At 44.1% G+C, this 16,912-nt stretch overlaps 2 protein-coding genes across 8 annotated transcripts in view; one reads left to right on the plus strand and one right to left on the minus strand.

The window, feature by feature from the left end:
• tead1 (TEA domain transcription factor 1) overlaps positions 1–16,912 on the plus strand; it is a 245,724-nt gene that overhangs the window by 94,333 nt on the left and 134,479 nt on the right. The window lies entirely within an intron of this gene.
• Positions 4,068–9,341, minus strand: LOC134295394 (uncharacterized). Its single transcript, XM_062967708.1, has 2 exons — positions 7,571–9,341; positions 4,068–4,342 (listed from the first exon to the last, which is right to left on the minus strand). Exons 1-2 carry the CDS (start codon positions 9,116–9,118, stop codon positions 4,301–4,303), a joined length of 1,590 nt encoding a protein of 529 aa, XP_062823778.1. The 5' UTR covers positions 9,119–9,341; the 3' UTR covers positions 4,068–4,300.

Genomic DNA, 16,912 nt, shown 5'->3' on the forward strand with positions numbered 1-16,912 from the left:
GGATCTGAACATAACCTAAGTACAGACTGAACTAAAATAGACTTATGTATACACTTTAAGAAAATATTTTATAGATTACACTACAAGGTTTGTGTGTGTTCAGTTCCATATCATGGAAATTGTATGGAAATAAGCCCCCCCCCCCCAAAAAAAACTATCTAAAAATGTATTGCCCTGACATCCAGTCCGTTGTATTATTTTATAAAAGTGGGATCATACTTTACTTATACAGTCAATATGAAAGCATTTCGTATTTTTATGCCCAGAAGTAAGAAGTAAGTGACTCGTAATTGCTAGCAATTCCCAAGCCATTAATTAACAAAATACGTAAGCAACTTCGGGAATAGCACTGCATCTCTTAAATCAAGTTGTCAAAGCTGCTTTTCCTGTATGAAATAATCTTTTACAGATATAATTCTTTACATCAAGAGCAGTATTGATTAAAGTACAGTACATTTTCATTTTAAAAAATGTTTAACTCATTCATAAAATCCAGTAGTTAAGGTTTTGTGTTTTTGACACACAATAACACTTGGCTTATCTGTATGTAGTTCACTCAAATTGTTGGCCTTTTTTGTTGTCAGTTTAGTTTTTTTCTAGTGACTCCTGTGAACTTGCTTATTGATGGGATGCTTGCCTGCACATGTCTCAGGAAAAGCTAGGAAGCATGAAGACTTCAAAATTTTCAGTATTTTAAAATGAGGCCTTCACTCATCATTAGCTTCCTCAAAGTTAGTTTTACATGACTGAAAAGTTGCTTCATTCCAATATGTGTGTGTTCCCATTATTTGTTTATTCATTAAAAATATTTGATTTGTAGTTTGCATGTGCTAAGGAATTATAGATGAGTGTTGTGGCAGGAAGTGTATCAAAACCATATGAACTTGCAGAATATAAATAAGAGAAAAATGTGTTACTGAAGGCTTTCATGGCCAAAATCACTGGGTTGCTGTGAATATTCTGGACTGTATGGCCATGTTCCAGAAGCATTCTCTCCTGACATTTTGCCCACATCTATGGCAGGCATCCTCAGAGGTTGTGAGGTCTGTTGGAAAACTATGCAAGTGGGGTTTATATATCTGTGGAAGGTCCAGGGTGGGAGAAAGAACTCTTGTCTGTTGGAGTTCTTTCTCCTACCCTGGACCCTCCACAAATATATAAACCTCACTAGCTTAGTTTCCAATCTTTGAGGAAGCAACCTTTGAAGAGGCAACCTCCCTTGTCTAGTTTCCAATATACCTCACAACCTCTGAGGATGTCTGCCATAGATGTGGGTGAAGCATCAGGAGAGAATGCTTCTGGAACATGGCCATACAGCCTGGAAAACTCACAGCAACCAAGAGAAAGATATATGCATGATTTTACAGCTATAGGTGGGAGAGATAATCTTGTAGGGCTTTGATAATCAGATTTTAGGTAAGGATTGTTCTGCTGTAGTTAACAATTGAAGACAAGTTTTCCTTGACCTTACTTCTCAATCAATGAAATGAAAAGGTATAATATATTTCATTCCTAAGCTTGCATCCATCAAGTATTTGGACCTTTAAGATACATCAAAAAGAGAATGTGTGTTTATGAAAATGTTAATACAGAAAAGGAACAAACTCCTTGCAATGTTTATTTTATACCTGACTATTGAACTCCGTGATCATGTTTCTATTCCTCAAACAAAAATGTTACTCTTGAGAAAGCCAAATGTTTAATTATGGATTTGAGGCATTGTGAAAATTGAAAGATCTCTCCTCCTCACCTATTTTAAAGGAAAGCCTTTAAAACAGGTGAGGAGGCGAGATCTTTAAATAAACCTATGTTTTCTATTTCCTGCTAAATGTAGAGTGTTTTCCTCTTTGTTTTAACTCAGTGAAGTTCTCCTTTCATTACTACCTCTATAAAAAACACAAGTCATAAAGTTTGCACGGTATTAAGGACAAGTCTATCTAAATCCAAAAGTGGTATGGGAGGAGATGAAATGCCAGATGTGAGGTATTGGGTTGCATGTCTATCCAACTGTTATTGCAATCATTGCAAAATAAGTAGTCTTGCAATTTCTGTCTCACAGCAACAGTCACAAAATATGGCTCAGTGATGGGCCTTTCTGGTGATAGCTGGTGGATATGTTACTGTACACAAATCTGTCTAAACATACTTTGCAAAGCTCTGATTGTTCAGTATGTAGCACTGTATTATGTGTATGATAATTTACCACATTGCTCTTTGTCCTTCTCCTGAGGACATCAGAGTTGTGGGCAGTCTCTCCAGACACCCCTGCAATTTTATCCTCACATCAATTTTATGTTGGATTTTAGGCTGAGAGAGAGAATGAGTAACTTCATTTTGGCAACTCTGGGTTCCTCAACTCTAAGCAGGGATTTGAATTGAAGCTTTACCACTTCAAGTGCAATATACTATGTACTATATCTCACCAGCTCAGAACTGATTGGACATATAAGGTCACCTATACTGGCCCACTTGGAATCAAAGACCTCATTAAGGAGCTACATGTTTACAAAATTAAAATTTTCATCTAGATAATTTAGGCAGTTGTCTGCTTTTTCTTAATAACATTTTATTCCTTTGTATGATGTCATTAATTATACAAGGGGATAATTTATACTTTCAAAAACACAGAAATCTGTATTTAAAAGCACAGTCAAACAAATTATCATTTAAAACAAGTACCAAATTAAAAAAAAATGTTCCTGAATGGGAGAGTCTTTGTGTGCAAAAAAAGAAGGCAGGCAAATAGTGAGCTTTAGGCTAGCCAACTTTGAATGAGGAATACTATAACCTGGGAGCAGCTGCTGGGAGGGTCTTATTTAATTTCCCCAAGAAATATACTTCTCTGAAACTCTTAAAACACAGGCTGGCTCATATTGGGAAATATAGACCTTCAGATACAGCACAGTCTCTTTTGGGCCCTTCACAGAGGAAAAAGCTCAGCCCATGATTGGCTGGGTCATAGGCTTAAGGCCTTAAGGGAAGCAGGTTGCTTCCTTTAGCTACTTGGACATCACCCATAATGGCAATGAACTGAATGATCATAGAGCATTCTTCCTTTATTATACTTCTGGGAAAACACACATGACAACTATTATCATTTTGGTTTAGCTGGGAAACTGTGAGCATTAATATGTCTCTCTGGGATATCCAAAATATATGTTAAAGGTCTGTTCAGTTTTAGATTGAACTAATCCAGGCATCATTTGCCTCCCACTGAGGATAATTTCTCTGCTTTCTTATCATACCGTTAGTTGCAGAAAGCATAGTATTTATAGATAGCTGGTCTTCCAAGTATTACAGTTAAGAGATTTACAGAACAAGGTAACTAAATATTTTATTGACCTGTATTAGGAAGGGAAATAAGACAATTTTGTGGAGAAGAGGATGGGAATGTTTTTCTTAAATGCAAACATGATACAGTTGGCTAGAAAGGAGGCCTCATTGCTACATGTTCCTATAGTTTTCTGGTTCAAGTGCAACATTTCTATTCCAGTACATCCTGATTTGTCAGACAAAGTATGAACAGTGAACTAGGCAGTTTTCCAATAAAATAAATTGTGAAAAGGTGGTTTAGGCTCCTCTTGCTAGCTAGGACTGCAAACCAAGGTTCATCCATATTTTTTTTAGCAAACCAATGTTTTGGTTTGGATATTATAAGAACGTGCAGTTTGTCAGAAGGTATTCTGTCAAGCTGGGTGCATGAGTGTGATGGGTTTGGTGCTCATGCCCATAGAAACAGTTCTGTACCTTTTTGGACTAGAAACATGACCATTTCAGAAGGATGGTGTATGACAGAGTGTGATGTTTTCAGTGGAATGGGCAGAGAGACACCCCCCCCCCCTTACTGTCTTGTAAGTTCCTAACCTAAAGCCAGAAAGTCATGTTGACCTCTCTCCGAAAATACAGACTTGGATCACAGTCCAACTTGAAAATGTTTCACAAGGAAGTGTTGTATTTACAGTAGAAAATAAGTATCACAAGCCAATGATTCTTTATCTTAAAATTGTATGCATAGGGTGTCAGCTCACCACAGCCGCTCCTGAATGAACACACGAGACTCTTTGTGGTATCACCAGGAACTTTTACTGTAGGAAACATGAACATCAGAAAAGCCAAGAATGGGAGGCTCCGGCCAACCCTCCTTTATATACCCTCCCCCTCATTTGAACAGTCTCTTCCCGCTCAGTAAAACCCCGCGCAAATTCCCCGCCAAGTCCATCAGCCGTTTCTCCTCCGAGTCCTGGGACGCAGGTGTCTTATCAATGTCAGTGACCCTGAAACTCAGAGCCACATCCAGGCTCTAGTAGCAGGGTTCTGACATGGCGTCCTCCTCCCCTTCGTCCTGGAAGGAAAAGATTAAACACAACTATTGTTCTCCGCTGTCCAGAGTTCCTTTATACTTTTTTAACAGGCTGCAATGGAATACCGGGTGTACCTTTCCTAGGTCCTTTGGTAGCCTCAGCTCATAGGTCACTTCGTTTATTCTTTTTGCTACCCTGAATGGCCCTATATAGCGTGGAGCCAATTTCTTGGATGGGAACCCCAATTTCAGGTTTTTTGTGCTCAGCCAAACCAGATCTCCTTCGCCCAATTTGTCCCCCTCTCGGCGCCTACGATCCGCAAAGAGCTTGTACTTCTTTTGTGTTTCCCGCAATGCCTCTACCACGGTTTGCCACCCTTGCTTGATTTTGGCCGGCCATTCCTCGTCGGTCTGGCCCTCCCCTTCCTTCCACTCGGGTAGCCTGGGGAAAGGTGCCACCTCCTGTCCGTATACTATTTCGAATGGGGCACGACCTGTGGCCGAATGTACGGCCCCGTTAAAAGCCATCTCAGCAAACGGAAGAAGGTCCGCCCAATCATCCTGTCTATAATTGGTGTACATCCTTAAGAATTGGCACAGTGTCTGTTGGGTACGTTCGACCCCCCCGTTGGTCGCGGGATGAAAGGCCGAGCTCAGGTTCCTTTCTGCTCCTAACAGCTGTAAGAATTTTCCCCAAAATTTTGCAGTAAATTGGACTCCCCGGTCACTAATTATCTTGTCGGGACACCCATGTAGGCGATATACATGCTTCACATACAAATCAGCAAGTTTTTCAGCTGAAGGAAGTTTTGGCAGAGCCACAAAGTGTGCCTGTTTTGAGAATAGGTCCAATATTGTCCAAATGTATCTGTGGCCTCTGCTGGGGGGTAGTTCGCCTACAAAATCCATGGCTACGCATTCCCATGGCCTCATGGGCTCCACCACCTTCTGCAATAGCCCCTGGGGCTTCCCCGGTGGTGTTTTTCCCTCTGCACATAATTCACACTGCGTGACGTACCCCCTGGTGTCTTTCCTCATTCCGGGCCACCAGCATTGTTTGGCCAACAGTTTAATAGTCCTGGTGGGGCCTAGATGACCCGCACCCTTGTTATCATGGTACTTCCTTAACATTTCTCGTCTTAAACATTCAGGAATATACAATTTCTTATTTACAAATACCAAATCCCCACACAATTCTCCCTTTTCTTTGTTTGTTTGTAACCATTTGTCCATTCCATACGCTCGCTTCAACTCTTCCTCCCATATTTCTCCTCCCCCCGTGGAAATGGCAGTACGTTTGTTTTCTTTGGCCGCTTGTGCTCGAGTTAGTACTGCCAGGCCCCATTGCTTATCAAGAAAAATACTCCCTTCAGATTCCTGAATTCCTCCCCCGTGCTGAGGCATTCGAGAGAGAGCGTCAGCGAGTATATTATGTTTCCCCTGGAAGAATCTGAGTTTGAAATCAAAACGGCTGAAATATTGGGCCCATCTAATTTGCTTCGCTGATAGTTTACGAGGGGATCTTAGATACTGTAAATTTCTATGGTCAGTCCACACCTCAAACGGTGTTCCACTTCCTTCCAGGAAGTGTCTCCAGCACTCTAGTGCTTTTAGAATCGCTAAGGCTTCTCTCTCCCAAATCGGCCAGTTTTTTTCTGTATCGCTAAACTTTTTTGACAGATAGCCACATGGCTTCAGGTTCCCCCCCTCGTCTTTCTGTAGCAGAACTGCCCCATATGCCCGGTTTGACGCATCGCAATGTAATACAAAGGCTTTCGACATATCAGGGTGCTGTAGGACAGGCTCCTCCGTAAAACGCTTTTTAAGGGCTTCGAAAGCTTCCTGGCATTCTATTGTCCAGGTCAGTTTGGCCCCTGGGGCCTTCACTTTGGCTGTTTCTCCCCTGCCTTTAGTCTTTAACAAATCCGTTAATGGCAAAGTGAGGCGCGCAAAGTCCTTGATAAATGTTCTATAGAAGTTTGCGAACCCTAGGAAGGATTGCAGCTGCTTCCGTGTTTTGGGGGCTTCCCACCCCCTCACGTCTTCTACCTTCGCAGGGTCCATCGCCACTCCCTGGGATGAAATCCTATACCCCAGAAAGTCTATCTGGTCTTTATTGAACTCGCACTTGGCAAGCTTCGCATACAGTTTCGCTTCTCTCAACTTTTGCAGGACTTCCCTGACTAGTTCTATGTGTTGCTCCTTAGTCCGAGATACTAACAATATGTCATCTAAAAAAACAAAGACTCCCTTGTACAACAATGGATGCAACACTTCGTTGATTAATTGCATGAACGCGGCGCCTCCGCCGCACAAACCGAAAGGGAGCACACGATAATTGAATAATCCGAATGCACAGGAGAAGGCCGTCTTCCACCTGTCCTCTGGTTTAATCTGCAATTTATGGTACGCTTCAATTAAGTCCAATTTAGTGAATATCTGTCCCTCCGATAACTGGGCGATCAAGTCCTTCACTAAAGGTAGGGGGTATTTATTTCCAGAACTGATTGCATTCAGGCCCCTGTAGTCAATGCAGAGCCTCAGCGTTTGGTCCTTTTTGCGCCTGAACAACACAGGCGCCCCTAGAGGGGAATTTGAGGGCTCTATGAAACCCCTCGCTAGGTTTTTATCAATGTATTTTCTCAGTTCCTCCTTTTCCCTAGCCGACATTGGGTATATTTTTGCCTTAGGAAGCTCTGCTCCTGGGACTAGCTCTATCTTCACTTCAACTCTCCGCTTCGGTGGGAAACTGTCTGCTTCCTTCTCATCAAATACGTCCACAAAATCCCGATACTCTGGGGGTAATTTATCTGCCAGTTCTGCTATCCTGATAGAGTCTTCCTCCCCCCTTTTCCCCGGCTCCCTTTCCACTTCCTGGCTCCCTCCTTCCAACTTCATCCTGAAAATCATGCTCTTATCCTCCCAGTTGATTTGCGGGTTGGCCTGCCCCAGCCATGGCATGCCTAGTATAACATTATAGCTGGCTATTTGTGATATCACAAATGACACCTTTCCTTCCCAACTCCCTATCTTACACTTTACATCTTCGGCACTGTACTTAGCTAATGATCCCGATGCTGTGGATCCGTCCAACTGCGAGAAAGCTATTGGGGATTCTAGGTTCGTTCTTTCGCATCCCAATCCCTCGGCTAATTCAGGGGAGATGATGTTCCTGGAACATCCACAATCCACAAATGCTTTGCAGGTGGCTTGTTTGCTGCCACTTTCCAGCTGAATGGGGACCACTATCATGGCTTTGTCCTGACTTACCAACCCCCCCGAGTGGTGCCTCATCGGTGGTTCTTCTTCGGCGCGTTTCCCTGCCGCGGCTCTTGGTTTGGGCGGGCCTCCGCCTTCCCCTTTTCTCTGCCAGCACTCGGCAGCCCTGTGGCCCAAACGGCCGCACACGAAGCAGCCCCTCCTGCTGGTGCTCACGTTCCCTGTCGGCTCCGTTCTCCTCCCGGCTGGGGTTGATCCCTCCTTCCGGCTCCCCTCTTTCATCTGCGGCCGCTGCTGTAGCCCTCCTCGGTGCCTCCTCGCCTGGGCCAGCGATGTCTCGATGCGCCCCGCCAGCTGAATCCATCCGCGCAGTGTGTCAGGCTCATCACGGTGCACCGCCCAGGAGAGGATCTCCCGCCTGAGCCCCTCTTTGAAGAGTTCTATCTTTGTCACTGCAGACCATTCCGGCACCTTTTCAGCGAGGCATTGGAACTCCTCCGCATACTCAGATACCGACCTCTGCCCCTGGGAGACGGTCTTCAACTCCTCCCTCGCCCGGATCTGCTCCAGTGGATCTCGGAAACGGGTCTCCAGGGCCCCCATAAAGCGTCGGAGTGACCCCAGACATGGGTCGCGCCGCGCATGTAGTTGAACGTACCAGCTGGCCGCTCCCCTCTTCAACACTGCACCAATGGCCCGTACTCGGCTGGATTCCGTTCTAAAAGTGTGGGCATTGTCCTCCATATAGCCCCTCACCGTGGTCAGGAAAAAATCCAGTTCAGAGGACTCTCCCCCAAACTCGATCCTTAGTTCCTCTCGTCTCGGTAGGGGTCCTTGTGGTGGCAATCCCCAATCCTCCGCCCGTCGCAAGCCCCCTTGCGGGCCAGTGGGCCCCGCTGCTGCTTCCCTTTGTCCTGTGCCACGCCCGGCATTCGCCAGGGGCACCAGGGTCTCAGTTGGGAGCGTAGCCGGGATTCTCGGAGGCTTTTCCCCTTCGTCGTCACTCTCCTCCACCCGCGTCAGGCTCGTTTGGATCTTGGGCCGGGCACCGGGCTCCTTTCGCATTTCCCTTCCCTTCGGTGCTGGGAGGTCTGCAAAGCCCTGGCTGCTTCCCATGCTCACGTCCCACATTGAGCTAGCCCGGAGTTCCCTTCCTCGCTCCGGCTCCGCCAAAACCGCCAGGCGCTCCATCGCCCTCGACATCACTGCCAGGGTGGTCTCCATCGCCGACATCCTCTCCTCCAGAAACACCATCTTTTGCGGGCCTGGGGAAGGTGAACCTTCCTCTCCTCCGGTGCTATCTCCCCGCACCACTCCGCGCCTCTGGGTTACACCATTTGGCTGGGCATAAGCGGTGGATGACGCCAGGGCCGCCAGCTGGTGGAACTCAGCGTCCGTCTCGGGAGTGGCCCTTTCCGACCTTCCTCCTCCGGCGCCCAAGAGCTCTTCATCCTCCACTTGCATGTTACACCTCACCGCTACAGCGGGATGGTGTCCGTATTCTTGGCTTAGTGTCAGCTCACCACAGCCGCTCCTGAATGAACACACGAGACTCTTTGTGGTATCACCAGGAACTTTTACTGTAGGAAACATGAACATCAGAAAAGCCAAGAATGGGAGGCTCCGGCCAACCCTCCTTTATATACCCTCCCCCTCATTTGAACAGTCTCTTCCCGCTCAGTAAAACCCCGCGCAAATTCCCCGCCAAGTCCATCAGCCGTTTCTCCTCCGAGTCCTGGGACGCAGGTGTCTTATCAATGTCAGTGACCCTGAAACTCAGAGCCACATCCAGGCTCTAGTAGCAGGGTTCTGACAATAGGGAATGCCCGCATAGTCTGCAAAGCAAGGAAGGTCCACATAGTCAAAGCAGTTGTATTCCCCATAGTAACCTATCAGGGCCGGCCCCACCATAGAGGCCACGTGACGCCGCCGCCTCGGGCGCAGGTCCCGGGGGGCGCCGTCAGGCTGGGAGGGAGGCGGGGCACCGCTCTGACGGTGCCCCGCCGCCCGACCAGTGCGCCCTGGCCTTGTGGCTCCCTCTTTCGCCGCCCGGGAAGGGGAGGAGGGATCCCCTCCTCCCCTCCCCGGGCGGCGAAGCCTGCTTCTTTCGCCGCCCGGGGAGGGGAGGAGGCATCCCCTCCTTCCCTCCCCGGGCGGCGAAGCCTGCTTCTTTTGCCGCCCGGGGAGGGGAGGAGGAGGCATCCCCTCCTTCCCTCCCCGGGCAGCGAAGCCTGCTTCTTTTGCCGCCCGGGGAGGGGAGGAGGAGGCATCCCCTCCTTCCCTCCCCGGGCGGCGAAGCCTGCTTTTTTCGCCGCCCGGGGAGGGGAGGAGGAGGCATCCCCTCCTTCCCTCCCCGGGCGGCGAAGCCTGTTTCTTTCGCCGCCCGGGGAGGGGAGGAGGCATCCCCTCCTCCCCTCCCCGGGCGGCGAAGCCTCCCTCTTTCCAACCCTGGCCGCGCCTCCCACGCTGTGTGGGAGGCGGGGCCAGGGCGAATAGCATGGGAGGCGGGGCCAACCCTGGCCCCGCCTTCCACCCAGCGTGCCCTGGCCCCGCCTCCCACGCAGGAAGATAGATGCCTTTGAACGTTGGTGCTGGAGGAAAATCCTGAGACTGCCTTGGGCCGCAAGAAGATCCAACCAGTCCATCCTCCAGGAAATATTGCCTGACTGCTCACTGGAGGGAAAGGTATTGGAGGCAAAGTTGAAGTATTTTGGCCACATCATGAGAAGACAGGAAAGCTTGGAAAAGATCATGATGCTGGGGAAAATGGAAGGAAAAAGGAAGAGAGGCCGACCAAGGGCAAGAGGATGGATGGTATCCTTAAAGTGACTGGCTCGAACTTGAAGGAACTGGGAGAAGCGATGGCTGACAGGGAGCTCTGGCATAGACTGGTCCATGAGGTCACAAAGAGTTGGAAACGACTGAACAAATGTAGAAGAAGAAGAAGGGAAAGTCTTTTGCGCAGCTCTGGCCAAGCCCATAGCCAAGGGGGTGGGGGTGGGGGTGTTTACGGGTTCAGGTTAAACAAAAAAAACTGGTTTACTTATGAATTTTAACTGATTAACCAAATCCCCATACTAAGTCTATGAGAAGCAAAAATTAGAGTTCCTCCAGAACTTCATCACTTTCTCAACTAAATTTTGTTAATTTAGTCACACTGCAGAAAAACCATCAACTGCACTGGAAGCAAACTTGTCTGTGAAAAAATTTCTTCAGATTTCTGTAACATCGCCAGTGCCAAGAGCTACAAATGAAAGGTCGTTTTCAACTCTGAAACATTTGAAAACAAACATAAGCACAATGGGACACGAAATCTGACTGTTTTCATTGTTTCAACCTTCCCACAGCCCCTCTTTTTCTGGCTATGGATAGGGTCAGAAGGAAGTCATATTGTCTACTGATGGAACTACAGCTGTCTATGGATTTATTTTAGTGATAAACAAGGTAAATTAGATTTTATGAAGAGGTAGGCTGGATTGGCAATGTCTGGTCTCACCATGTCTCAGATTCCCTTTTCCCCTCCCAGAACATAGAAAAGTTACATTTTTGGATTGTGACTCCTCAAATTCCCATCAATCTTGAGCACTGGCCATGTTGCCTGAGTGATTCTGAGAACTGCAGTAACTTTTCCATTTTTGCTAAACAGAGAAACCCAAAGACACAGAGCTGTGGTAATATTTTTTAAAAGAGATATTTTAGTACATTTGGGGCATATGAGTGGTAATTTGAGGTTGGATAGTTTATTTATTTACAGTATTTATATTCTGCCTTTCTCGCCCCAAAGGAGACTCAGGGCAGATCACAGAACACATATATGGTAAACATTCAGTGCCTATTATACAGTGACAAGACAGACAACAGATAGAGGAAAATAAATATAGGCTTTTTCTCATCCTTCAGCATCTTTGGAGGCTGTGCTCGATTCCGGCGATGGGGGTGCTGTTGCTCCATCTCCTTGCCGAAGAGCTTTCTTTGTTCGTAAACTTTCCTTCGAAATGCCATGCCTAAGATAACTCCCCGCTTAATGCAGTTCCTATTCATCTACTCACATTGCTGTTTTTGATCTGCTAGGTTGACGGGCGAAGCTCGGCTGAAGGTCAGGAGCTTAGCCTGACCCAGCTTTGAACTGTCAACCGTTTGGTTGGCAAGATTTACTGCAGCTGGTGCTGGTGATTAACCAGCAGTGGTAAAGCCGGGTCAGGGTGAGCTCCTGAATTTCAGCCCAGCACGCCGCCCAACTAACAGATCGAAAATAGCAATGTGAGTAGATGGTTGCATTACAAGTTAGACGATCCCTGCTAAATCAAGGAAAGGTTTATCATGAATCATCCTCTTCAGCAGTAAGAGCTTCTAGAGATATACAGGAGAAATAAAATTGAAGACCTTTGATGTGTTCTCTAGAATCATTTGTTAGAGGTAGATTGCTTCTGACTCCGTTGGTTCCACTTGGCTCTCTTACTAAGAAGAGTAGGTTCCACTAATGAACTGATAGGAGGTACTTTAAATGAGTGGAGCCAAATACTGGCAGTGTTGAAAATAGTTAAGCAGAGTGGTATACACCACCATCCACATTTTTAAGTCTCCAACCATTCCTGAAGAACACAAGGAGTGCTACTGATTAGATCAGTAGTTCTCAAATTATGGGTCCCCAGATGTTTTGACCTTCAACTCTCAAAATTCTAACAGATGGTAAACTGGCTGGTATTTCCGGAAGTTGTAGGCCAAAACACCTGGGGACCCACAGGTTGAGAACCATTGGATTAGATAGAGAGTTCTTGTCTTGTGTCCTCATAGTTTGGTGTTTTTCCAAAACCCGGCAAGCAAACAGATCAAAATGCTTCAAGTTTCAAAGTCGCTTCATCATCCATTATCTTGTAATGGTGGCTGTCCATGACATGCTGAATCCACATTACATTTTGGTCCCTTTAAAAGTGAGAGCCCACCTTTCTAACCCTGTCTCCAAAATAAGTTCAACACTTTGTATATCTCTTTTAAAGTTAAAAATAAAATGTAGAGTGTATTCACTGCCGCATGGAATACAAACCACCAAATATCACTGCTTTTTCCCCAACTCTCATGTCTAAAGGTAATTTCACAGTTAAGCTTGAATCATACTGCTATGTTTGTGTTGTGTTGTGTTGTAAGGGCCCATTGACCCTCTGACACATCATGGATGAACACAGATTTGAGTCTTGGTTTCCTATGGGCAAATACAAATTACTATCAATATTATTTTTGACCTTTAAATATTTCTGTCTTCTGTTCAAGGCTAACAGTTTCCATCCCCAAAATATAAGTGAAAGCCTCATCAAAGACAGTACTATAATTTTTTATAACTGGGATTTTACATTAATGACTTTTGGGATTACTACTTTATTGGTCCCAGAGGAAACATTTTCATCAGTTTTTGTGAAAGAGCAAGATCTTGCTTTGAAATGAACCTAAATAATGTCTCAAACACTCCTGACCTAAATGCATTTTTGTTTGAGGCTTACAATATTTTGATGGGTAACTGCTGCCCATGAGGCACATCTGGCAGAACTTGAAGGAAGTCTTCAAGTGTTCCTCGAGGTATTTTGGCCTCTGAAGCAGAGGCTCAGGTATTTCACATATGAGAGATGTGCAGATTGCATAAGATATTATACATTGCTCCCTCTAAGATACCAAGTCCTGTCTGCCCTTAAACCCCTTTGTTCTCTTGGCTGAATGCAGTTAATTAGCAACTGTCTCCATAGCAACTGCCTCATAGTCCAAAAACATTGCCTAGTTTTTGCAGTTTAGCTTATCACACTGTTTACCTGAAGGGCTTTTCACCGCGCTGGGTCTCATTTGAGTTGGCTGCATGCCTGTTCGCGGAAGTGAATTGTCAAGGCAGAAAAACGCCATGGCAGCGAGATGCTGAACAGGGGTCTGCGGTGCATGCGAAACCAGCAACATTTTGAAAGGAAGCCCTATGAAAACAGAAGTTGGAGTTCTGCAATGATTTACATTAAGCCTTAAGTCATTATCTCTGCCAGAATTATGCTTTATTTTTAATAGAAGGACCCTTATTCTTCTTTTCCTGTGTGCAGACTTAAGTCTCACCTACTGAAAGTTTCCTTGTTTAAAAGTGGGTAATCTCTGAGTCTTGGTTCTCTACAATTAGAGCATCTTCCATATGCTGAACAACAAAAACAGAAACTGGAACAAAAGGACTTTCTTTAAGAACCCCGACATTTCAAAAACCAATTTATTTGGCATTAAGAAGGTTTGACTGCCATGTGTTCTTTCAAAAATTACGTTCCTCATTTACTTTTGGTTTGACAGAGAATTTGAGAATGTGGACTTGAATTTAATAGCAACAAATGTTAAATACCTCACCAAACTATAAATCCCAGGATTCCTTAGGGCAAAACTTTCAGATTCCCCTTAAGCCCAAGCTTTCTGGCTATATTTGTGAAAAACAACAGGGTCAGCCAGAAATCTTGTTAGTGTTGGGGTGGATGGGTGTGACTTGTTGTTTAGCAGTTAAGGAAACATACTTTGTTCATGCTTCAGTGTGTTTTAGAAGCTCTTTTTTCTGTGGGCTTCCATTTATATATATTATTTGTATTTCTTAATAGGTGCTATTGAAAATAGTTGACATTTGTGCAAGAAAACTGTTGAATGTGAATTATTTTCTCTTGGCACATTCTGAATTTGTGGTTTTTTGCAGTATTGGGGAGATGTTGCTAAGTTCATTAGGATTAAGGAGCCAATGTTATTTGAAGAGGTAGAGGTGAGCAGCTTCTGTTTGCTTCTGTAACCTTATATGCACCTGCAGATCATGAATATATAATTTTCCACTCTATCTAAAAATGTTTATTTCATTGATGCCATTAATATTTTTATTTAATTAGACAGGGGTTTAACAAAGACTTCAACAGGCTAATCAGAGGAAAGAGATGTTTTGGCATATTCTAATTTTGCAAGCCCTCCTATCCATTCTACACTACCCAGGCAACTGCCACCAATTCATTACAATTGTTTCTGAAAAGTATGAAAACAAATCTAACTTGATGACCAAACACAAAATTAGAAAAGGAAGAAGAGATAGGTAGACTTTTTAATATATGGGTGAGAATCTATTCGCAAATTAAGTTAGAGAGCAATTCTTGAGATTATTTAACAGATGTACAATTGTAGTACAAATTTGAAATACATTACAAACACCACATGAGCAAAAATCTGAAGAATTTCACAGCATGTCTTGATAATGCAACACTTTGTATGTAAAGAATGGATTTGTACCAGGTTAATTAGTAGCTGAATGGTAATTTTCAGAGTTTACATCAAGCCAGTTCCAGCCACAACATTGTAAGATCTCTCCCTCCCTCGTGCCTTTTTTTTTCTATTTTGGGGCAGAGCCATTTCATTGCTACGAGGTTACGCTGTCTCAAACAAAATAATGTAATTAAACCCAAACAAAACTCCAGAATAATGTTTTTCTTACAAAGATTCATTCTGCTTTCCTAGATCATTTCCCTTAAGGAGTGGTGTGGAACCTGCAGCTCTTTTAATATTAGTGAAGTGTGGCTCCCATCATCTCTGCCCATTTGTTCAGGAAGATAAAAGCTGGAATCCAACAATGTCTAGGGGACCAATACTCCTTCAAGTCATTGTGTCTTTACTATTAATTTTAAATATAATTGCATAAAATAACAAGTGAATTGAAATTCAAATACACCAAAAGCAAAATAGTTATACAGTAGAGTCTCACTTATCCAACATAAACGGGCCGGCAGAACGTTGGATAAGTGAATATGTTGGATAATAAGGAGAGATTAAGGAGAAGCCTATTAAACATCAAATTAGGTTATGATTTTATAAATTAACCACCAAAACATCATATTATACAACAAATTTGACAGAAAAAGTAGTTCAATATGCAGTGATGCAAGTAGTAATTACTGTATTTACGAATTTAGCACAAAAATATCATGATGTATTGAAAACATTGACTACAAAAATGCATTGGATAATCCAGAACGTTGGATAAGTGAATGTTGGATAAGTGAGACTCTACTGTATTTGGGATATTTATGCAAGTAGGAACTGTTATAAGGGCCTGTCAATATGTTGGGCCACACAGGTTTTCTGACTTAACTTTTCCTTTTAGAACAGAGTGGAATTTGTGTGGCTCTCCAGATGTAGTTGTATTGCAACTCCCAGCATTCCTTACCATTGGCTATGCTACCTGGGGTTGCAGTGAGCAGCTGTCTTGGAGGATTATAAAGGATTTAAACCCTGTCTTAGAAAGTGAGGCTGCCTCTCCTCCTCCTCCTCCTTTTGTTAAATATACAGTAGTGTTTCCCTTATCCAACCTTCGCTTATCCAATCTTCTGTATTATACAACGCAGTCTACCTCCTGCCCGGATCCACAGCTGTTTCTCTAGGCAGCAATTCTATCTTTATTTGTAATCAATTTTTAGTAGTCAATGTTTTTGTAGTCAATGTTTTCAATACATTGCAATATTTTGGTGCTAAATTCGTAAATACTGTACAGTAAATACAGAAAAAGCAATTCAACGTTACTGTGTATTGAACTGCTTTGTTACTGTGTTACTGTGTATTGAACTGCTTTTTCTGTCGATTTGTTGTAACACATGATGTTTTGGTGCTTAATTTGTAAAACCATAACATAATTTTATGTTTAATATGCATTTCCTTAATCCCTCCTTATTATCCAACATTTCTGCCGGCCCGTTTATGTTGGATAAGTGAGACTACTGTACCAGTATTGTGAAACACTTCAGATCTAATAACAGAAATTAAGCAATTTGTTAAGGACTCAAACATTAATTATTTAATTTATACCCCAGCTTTATAATTTATACAGGATCCAAGGTGGCTTATAGACAAAAAGGTAGGAACTGATAAACAATTATTTCTTTAAAAAAGAAGCTGTTTCTTTAAAAATCAGTAGATTGGTTCATGACTAATTTTTTCACCCAGAGAGCTCAAATGTCTCAATAAATCCCATGATGCCATAGGATGGAACCTTTGTAATTAAAGTACAATTGGGTAGTATGAAAGGGCCTTATGTTTAATGCAGTTTTTCTCAAACTCTTCTCCTCCAGGAGTTTTGAACTTCAGCTCCCAGAAATCCCAGCCAGCTTACCAGCTGTTTGGAACTGTGGGAGCTGAAGTCCAAAACACCTGGAGGAGCAGAGGTTGAGAAACACTGGTCTAAGGGTCATGAACACTTGCAGTGACCCTCCAAACGATGGGAAGTACAGCCCATTGGGTTCCATAGTTGATGCTGATGGGAGTTATAGCCCAACAATTGCTGGAGGGCCACATAACCCTCAACTCTTGCCTACAGATGACAGAAGACAGCTTTAGTTCCTTAGAGTGTTTCCAACTCACAACTAC

Source organism: Anolis carolinensis, chromosome 1 (genome assembly GCF_035594765.1).
Source record: "Anolis carolinensis isolate JA03-04 chromosome 1, rAnoCar3.1.pri, whole genome shotgun sequence".
In the NCBI taxonomy this organism is placed as follows: Eukaryota; Metazoa; Chordata; class Lepidosauria; order Squamata; family Dactyloidae; genus Anolis; species Anolis carolinensis.

Excerpts from the sequence above, each read along its gene's own strand:
- LOC134295394 (XM_062967708.1), bottom strand. The coding sequence starts at position 9,118 with ATGTTCATGTTTCCTACAGTAAAAGTTCCTGGTGATACCACAAAGAGT. Across the intron at positions 4,343-7,570 it reads GGCACCACTCGGGGGGGTTG|GACGAAGGGGAGGAGGACGC; the intron begins GTAAGTCAGGAC and ends TTTTCCTTCCAG.